The sequence below is a fragment of the Tupaia chinensis genome, unplaced genomic scaffold (genome assembly GCF_000334495.1).
Source record: "Tupaia chinensis unplaced genomic scaffold, TupChi_1.0 Scaffold000573_1, whole genome shotgun sequence".
NCBI lineage: Eukaryota > Metazoa > Chordata > Mammalia > Scandentia > Tupaiidae > Tupaia > Tupaia belangeri.
The window spans coordinates 3,042,902-3,051,179 of NW_006160087.1; the positions used below are offsets into that span (position 1 = coordinate 3,042,902).

The window sequence follows — 8,278 nt, forward strand, 5'->3', positions numbered from 1 at the left end:
AGCACCCTACCCCAGGGCAGGGGGTAGATGGCCATGCTGTGCAGTCCCTTCTCCATCCCCCTCTTGGTATCTTGAGCATGCACCCAGATGCACCTAGTGAGATTTTCAAGCCACAAGTCTGGGACTCCAACTGTGGTTAGCCACGTGGGAGTCTAGCACCCTACTGGCCCCTGCAATCCTATTTCTAATCCTATTTATAGTCTCCTGGCTGGATTTCACTGGAATAAGTATAAACACGTGCGAAATGCAGCTTTTTATTTGTTACAACTGTACAAACAAAATACGAACTTCTGAAGTTAAGCCACCAGGTCTGGGCTGTGAACTGCAGTCGACTACCTGAGAGTCCAGTGACATAGCCATTACACTTACTGCTGCTCCCTTTTATTTATTTATTTATTTTTAAATTTTATTTTATTTCTTTTTTTTTTTGGAGAGATTTTGCTATAATAGGGTGTGTGCGCTCACCAGAAAGACAGAGATAGAAAGTGAGAAATCACCCCTCAGGGAGGATGGCCAGGCCGCAATCCCGTCTCCTCCATTCTCCTCTTGGGATCTTGGGCATACATGCATACGCGCTGGTGTGAGTTTAAGCCACTGGGTCCAGGACTCAAACCGCAGTCAACTACATGGGAGTTCAGCGACATAGCCTTTACACTAACAGCTGGTCCCTCTTTTTTTTCTTTTTCTTTTTTTTTTTTTCAAAGAATTATTTAACTTTATTTATTATTATTATCATTATTATTTTCCATTTTGATCAGAGAGACAGAGAGAGAGAGGAAGTGAGAAAGCAAGCCACTAGGTCCGACTTGAACCGTGGTCGGCCATGTGGGAGTCCAGTGCCTTTAACCACCATGCCACCTGCCGGCCCAAGAAAGCAAGAAATCACCACTCAGGGGGGATGGCCATGCCACAATCCCTTCTCCTCCTTTCTCCTCCCCTTCTCCATTCTCTTGGGATCTTGGACACACACACACACACACACGCCCGGTGTGAGTTTTAAGCCACTGGATCCGGGACACGAACCGCAGTCGACTACGTTGGAGTCCAGTGACATAGCCATTACGCTAACTGCTGGTCCCTCTTTTTCTTTTTTAAGAGAGAGTTTTGCTATAGATACAGAGCATGTGTACGTGCTAGAGAGATAGTCTCTGTAACACACACACGTACACAGAGATGGCCATGCTGCAATTTCCTCTCCTCTTTCTCCTCCTGGGATTGTGGGCACGCACGCATATGCTTCCAGCCAGCCTGCGTTTTAAGCTGCTGGTTCTGGGACTCAACTGCTGTTGACTCTGTGGAAGCTGAGCAACATAACCATTACGCCATCTGCTGTTCCCATAGAGTGAACTTCTAAATGACATTGACATGTATTGTGTCCCCTCTTACTTCATCTTGGCTTTCATTTCAGTTTTTCTCTATTATGTCTACTTAGTCTATACAGATAAAATATTGGGAGAGCATTGGCTCTTAATATTGATAAAGAAAATTTCATAAGATAAATTTATATGTCTATGACATTGAGTGCACTTCATTGAGAAGGCTAATGCATTACCTTAATTTTGATCTTGGATAATTTTTCGGCAGTGATCAGAATTGTGTTAAGAATAGGTATATAATAGCCTGCCTTGTGAACTGTGTGCAGGCATTATGCATTACATGTTAATCCTGGAGAAAATCAATTTAATGTGAAAGATCATTTCTTTCTAGGATTGGCCATTTGATGATGGAGCTCCACCCCCTAATCAGATAGTAGATGATTGGCTAAACTTGTTAAAAACCAAATTTCGTGAAGAACCAGGTTGCTGTGTTGCAGTGCATTGTGTTGCAGGATTGGGAAGGTAAGCTTTCAATACTCTTGCCTGTGAGTTCATTATTAGGCCTAAGCAAGCCAGTTCTACCACAGATTTCACTGTGGTAGAAATTTACATGCATTACATGAAATAACGTTAAATGACCCATAAAGGAAGGAAATGAGAGCAAAAGCAACTGCAGCAATTTCTCAGAATAGTCTTGTGTTTCATCTGGCTGTCGGTTCCAGTGCCATACTGGATTTAGTGAACGTTCCGTATTTTTCCCTATTTCAAGTCATCGCAGTTCAGGTCCTTAAAGTGAGCAACAAAATTGAAATCATTTTAGGTTTGAAGAATGTAGACATGGTTAGTTTTGCACTGAGATGAATGGGAAGTTAATAGGTAGAGAGCACATGGCTGAATTTTAAATCCTCAGGCGGAGCTGTGTGGACCTTGAGAGTTGACTTTGATTTTAAAATCTTTTCCCCTAGAGCGTCACTTGGAACGATGTGGCAGCACTCATCAGCAGCAGATTAAATGCCAATTTATGATGTGTACTTTGACTCAAAACATTAGCGCAGGCTGCTGGTGCCTCAAGGTGGTGGTGACTCAGGCTTTACTCTGCTTACCCGTTTTGTTTGCTTTATTTTCCTTGTTTTGCAGTTTACCATAGTACAGTTTGTTCCTGAGGTCAGAAGTTCCAGTCCTTCTCCTGAGGGCTGACGGTGGTGTGACTTGACTTGGCAGTTTTTTAACTAGTAGCTATTCTACTTAAGGAGATTCAAGTTGGTGCCCTGTAATGAGCTTTTTTTTTTTTTTTTTTTTAAAGCATCGTTTCCTTTCTTAGATTCTGTGAAAACATAGAGAATTATTTCTAATTACCAGTTCTTTGTCATTCTCCTAGCTCACCAAAGCTCATCAAAACTTTTTTTTGAGAAAGTCTAGCACCTTTTTAGCATCTGATAGATAAATAATAAAATTATAATGAAAATTCTGACACTGAAGATGATATGTTTAACCATTTATTTTACTGGGGTTAATAGTTCCTATGAAGAATTTATTTTTTGGAGACTTGGGTGAAATTTTGATGAGTGTCACCATGTTGCAATCCTCCTGCCTCAGCCAGCCTCACTATCAGCTAGGATCATAGGCATGGACCACCATACCTGGCCTGTTAGGTTGGGCTAGGAGCAAGCCCAGGCCTCTTGTGTGGCCTCAGCCACAGCACACGGGTGCCCTCTTGCTTGTGCCACAGTCCGTGGGTCAGATATCTGATGTTTTAGTATACAGGAGAAAGGAAAACTCGAACTTTGTTTTGTTTTATGTAACACTGGGTTCTTAAAAGTCCTGTAATTCCAAAGCCTTGTGGGTATTTATGTGTGGTTTCTCTGCAGGGCACCTGTGCTGGTTGCACTTGCTTTGATTGAATGTGGAATGAAGTACGAAGATGCAGTTCAGTTTATAAGACAGTGAGTATGAAGTTTTATGTTCAGAAACACATAATGTAAGATCATACATAAAGAAGGAATTACGGAGGCCAGCAGATGGCATAGTGATTACATCGCTGGACCCTCACATGGCTGACTGCGGTTCAAGTTCAGATCCGGTGCTTGGAAATCATACTGGGTGCATGAGCATGTGTGGCTAAAATCCCAGGGAGAGGAGTGATTGCAGCATGGCCATCCCTGCTGGGGGTGATGTTTCACTTTCCCTCTCAGTGTCTCTCTCTCTCTGGTGAGCACATGGGCCCTATGGCAAAAACCTCTAAAAAAAGAATTACACATAGTATCCGTTTGTAGTATGGAATGATTTGCTATCTTTTGCTTAAAATACTGTTTGAAGATACAAAAAAGTTATTGTGAGTAATAAGATCCCTTAATGCTACTCTCAGATTTAAAGATACTCTAATTTGGGTGGCAGATTTGGACATTATATAATATATCCAGTATATAGTTTGAATATCTAGAGGTCTTAAAAATGAATAGGTAGAGTCTTATTGATCTAGTGTACCTTTTAATAGATTCTAAAATACCTTCTAATTATTAGATTAGTGCAAAAGCAATTACAGTTTTGGACTGTGAATTTTAAAGTATCTTAACTAGGTTTATATACATCGTTATTAATCAAAGTAGAAACCATTGTAGTCAACACATTTTTACCAACGAGAGAAATTTGTTTATTCCTGTAGTGTAACAGTCAATACTTTGGGATTCAGCAGACTCTTGGGAAACATTTTCCCTGCAAAATGTTGTTGAGATGTTTGGAGAAGTGGTAGTCGGTTGGTGAGAAGGCAGGCGGATATGGTGAATGAGGCAAAACTTCATAGGCACTTTTGAAGTGATGGTGTGCTACGTGTGGTCAGGTCTTGTGAAGAATCGAGTCCTTTCTGCTGATTAATCTTGGCTGCAGGCATTGCAGATTTTGGTATCTCTCATTGATTTGCTGAGCACACTTCTCAGAATAGTTTTGCCGGGATTCAGAAAGCTATAGTGGATCAGACTAGCAGCAGAACACAACAGTGACCATGACATTTTTAGGGTGCAAGTTTGGCTTTGGAACATGCTTTGGAGCTTCTTTTCGGTCTAACAACTGAGCAGGTTGTCATATAAAACCCACTTTTAGTCCCACATTAGAATCCACTCGAGAAATGGTTCGTTGTTGTGTAGAATAAGAGAAGGTGACACTTCAAAAACTTTAAAAAATTTTTTTGGTCAGCTTATGAGGCATCCAGTTATCGAGCTTTTCCACCTTTTCAGTTTGCTTCCAATGCCAAATGACCCTAGGGAGGTCGATGTCGAGTTCTTTGGCAACTCTTGTGTAGTTGTAAGATGACCAGCTTCCATGATTGCTCTCGGTTGGTTGTCAACTTTTGGTGGCCTGCCACTATGCTCTTCATCCTCAAGGTTCTTGTCTTTGCAAAATGTCTTGAATCCCCACTGCATTGTACATACATAGAGCAGTGTGGGCCAGTGTGTCGTCGATGTTGTGAGTTGTTGCCAGTGCTTTCTGATCCATTTTGAATTTGAATAAGAAAATTATTTGCTTTTTTCTAACATAATTTCCATAGTCTAGAATACATATAAAATAAAAGGTATTAAGTCATTAGCAAAAAAACATAATGCATTAAAATGATGTATAACATGACCACGTTTATTTAAGAGTGTATTCTAATATCAAATGGCAAGTTTCAACAGTGCCAAACCTCAGTTACTTTTGCACCAACCTTGCACTGTTGGCAGATGACCAAGAGTTGAGAAGGATGCATGGAGGAAGAGTCCGTCACTTGGGCTCTGAAATCGGTGGTAGTCAATTGGTGAGAGGGCAGGTGAATATGACGAGTGCAGGCACACGGGGGTCAGTGCCCATACATGGTCTGGCGGTCAGTTTGGAATGCTGGCTGTACTGTTTTCATGTTCAGAATTAATGACAGTTATTGTCTTGCCCTTCTCCTTTCAATTCTTCCTTAAAAAAAAAAAAAAAAAGGAAAGAAATAAGACTGTGATAGAGGGCACACAAATGTATGGGATCAGTTCAAGGATAGTAACGTGAAGGAATGCCATCAGGGTATGTATTGAGCCTGCGTGTGTGTGCGTGTGTGTGTGCGTGTGCATGCGTTTAAACTTTCTAGTGCTGATACTTTTTTTTTTTTTTTTTAGTTTGACCAGAGAGGGCCGGGGAATGGGGGGAGGGGAGTGTGTGCCAGAAAACAAGCTGCCAGGGCTTGGACTCGAACCGCGGTTGGCCATGTGGGCGTCAGCGCCCCTAACCACCGCACCACCTGCTGGCCCCAGTGCTGATATGTTCTAAAAGAAAAGAGCATCCTAAATATTGGCTAATAATTTTAATCTGAAGACTATGTGTTAGTGTAACTGGGAAGAGTCCGATGTTTCTGGGTGAGCCATTCTAGACTTACATCTGTCTGCTCCTTCTAGGAATGCTCAGACAGGTCCATGTTACAACTTAGCTCTCTAAGGAGTGATGTGGTGGGCCAGCAGGCACATAGTGGTTAAGGTGCTGGACTTCCACATGACTGACCGTGGTTCAAGTCCCAGACCCGGAAACCTGAAATTCACACTGGGCACGTGTTCCTACATAGCCAAAATCCTGAGAGGAGAAGGGACTGTGGTGTGTCCATCTCCCTGGGGGGTGATTTTTCTCACTTTCTCTCTCTCTCTCTGGTGAGTGCACACGTCCTATAGCAAAAATCTCCCTTTAAAAAAAAACGAGTGAGGGAACAGCAGTTGGCATAATGGCTGTGTTGCTGGACTCCTACTTAGTTGACTGCAGTTTGAGTCCCGGACCCAGTGGCATACACTCACTGATGGACACGTGTGTGCGTGCCCAAGATCCCAAGAGGAGAATGGAGGAGAAGGGATTGCTGAGTGGCCATCTCCCCTGGGGGGTGATTTTTCGCTTTCTGTCTCTCTCTATCTCTGGTGAGCGCACTCATCCTCTAGCAAAAACCTCTCCAAAAAAGGTGAGCTAGCAAGTGGCATGGTGGTTAAGGTGGCTAACTCCCACATGGCTAACTGTGGTTCAAGTTCCAGACCTGGCAACTTGCTTTTTCACTTTCCTTCTCTCTCTCTCTCTCTGGTCAACTTCCAAAACAAAACAAAACAAAAAGACAATAAAATTAAATCAGATAATTCTTTAAAAAAAAAAAAAAAAGGTAATATGGTATGAAAAATACACTGGTTTTAACTGTATGGTATTAGAAGGGCCTTATCATTTGAGTGAACCAGACAGGCCTTTTAGAAATAACATGATAAAGTTTGCTTTTTTTGTATTTTCAGAAAAAGAAGAGGAGCATTCAATTCTAAACAGCTGCTTTATTTGGAGAAATACCGACCTAAGATGCGACTACGCTTCAGAGATACCAATGGGCATTGCTGTGTTCAGTAAGAAGATGCAGAAACGAAGGCTGACTTGATGGTGGTGTTTAGAGGGAACTTTCGGTACCTGGAAATGTGAATCTGGAATCTTACCTGTGTCATCAAAGTAGCAGTGGATGCAGTACTCCTCAACCATTCTCCTAATGATTGGAAAAAAGCAAACAAAAATGAAATCCCTCTATAACATGAATAAAATGTTAAAGAGAAAAAAAAATAAATAAAACCTTGGACCTAGAAAAACAACACCAAAAAGATAGAGAAAAATAACAACAACAAAATAACCTCTATAACATGAATAAAATGTTAAAGAGAAAGAAAAAAGGGATTAATTCAGTGAAGGATGATTTTGCTCCTAGTTTTGGAGTTTGAATTTCTGCCAGGATTGAATTATTTTAAAATCTCTTGTATTTTTAACTTTTCAAAATAGGTCTCTAAGGAAAGCCAGCGGAACATTAGCCTGTGCAGAACTGGCTGTTTGGGAGCACACTCTTCCATTATGCTTGGCACATAGGCCATAGATCTCCTGGAGGTGGGTTGTTCCCCCTCCTTTTTAATTTTTTGGCAGGGAAGTGAGGGGCTGTGTCCCCCTCCTCTCTTTCCCATGCCCCCTGCTCCTCCTGGTATAAGTTGTAGATGGAATAGGAGAAGCCCTTGTTGCCGTAGATGTGCGTGCAGCCTGGCAGCCTTAAGCCCGCCTGGGCACTTTTAGGAAAAAAAAGATAAATAAAAAACAAAAATAAATAAAAAAAACCACACACACAAAAAGAAAACTACCAAAAAAAAAAAAAATCCCACGGAAAGAACAGTGGCATATATGCCTCTTACATGGTCCAGACAGTTTTTAATCTTTACTGATGATGGGGTGTTCATACTAGTTTTTTCCCCCAGGATCCCTACGTAACATCAGACAAAATAGTCAAGAATACTTTATTTTGTAAATTAGTAGGGAAATGGCATTTTAAGAGGATTCTCTCTTCTCAGAATTTAACTGAGTCAAATTTTTCTCTTTCCCAACCTGTGAAGCTAAGTGGGTATCCCAGAAACTTTTCTGAAGGGGAGGACTCTAGGCCATTACTGAAGATGCATCCAAGCCAAGAGCACATGTTCTACACCCTATAGAATTGGGCTGTAGCATTACTCTGATCTTCTGTCCAGTGAATTCAGAGAATGCTGTTTAGCCTTTTAAAGACTTATTTGTACTCTGAATTTACAGGAACAGTCACAGGAGTATCAACAAATTCACATATTTTGGATATGAGAAATGCCTGTGGAAGATACTCTCCCAGCTGCCCCTATATGCACAGTTCAGTTTAACCACTGATTGCCTTGTTACTTTCTTACTAGGTTCTTGAGCTTTTTTTTTTTTTTTTTTTTGAGAAATTGTATTACTCTGATCTTCTGTCCAGTGAATTCAGAGAATGCTGTTTAGCCTTTTAAAGACTTATTTGTACTCTGAATTTACAGGAACAGTCACAGGAGTATCAACAAATTCACATATTTTGGATATGAGAAATGCCTGTGGAAGATACTCTCCCAGCTGCCCCTATATGCACAGTTCAGTTTAACCACTGATTGCCTTGTTACTTTCTTACTAGG

At 41.2% G+C, this 8,278-nt stretch overlaps 1 protein-coding gene across 1 annotated transcript in view; it reads left to right on the forward strand.

Annotated features, from left to right (window-relative positions):
• The window catches only part of PTP4A2 (protein tyrosine phosphatase 4A2), a 12,963-nt gene extending 6,067 nt beyond the window's left edge, over nt 1–6,896 (forward strand). Inside the window, exons 3-5 of the mRNA XM_006158122.3 lie at nt 1,708–1,838; nt 3,185–3,259; nt 6,584–6,896. Of these exons, the coding sequence (XP_006158184.1) occupies nt 1,708–1,838; nt 3,185–3,259; nt 6,584–6,692 (315 nt within the window). The 3' untranslated portion in view covers nt 6,693–6,896. The remainder of the gene's footprint in view (nt 1–1,707; nt 1,839–3,184; nt 3,260–6,583) is intronic.
• Nucleotides 6,897–8,278: the final 1,382 nt, after the last annotated feature.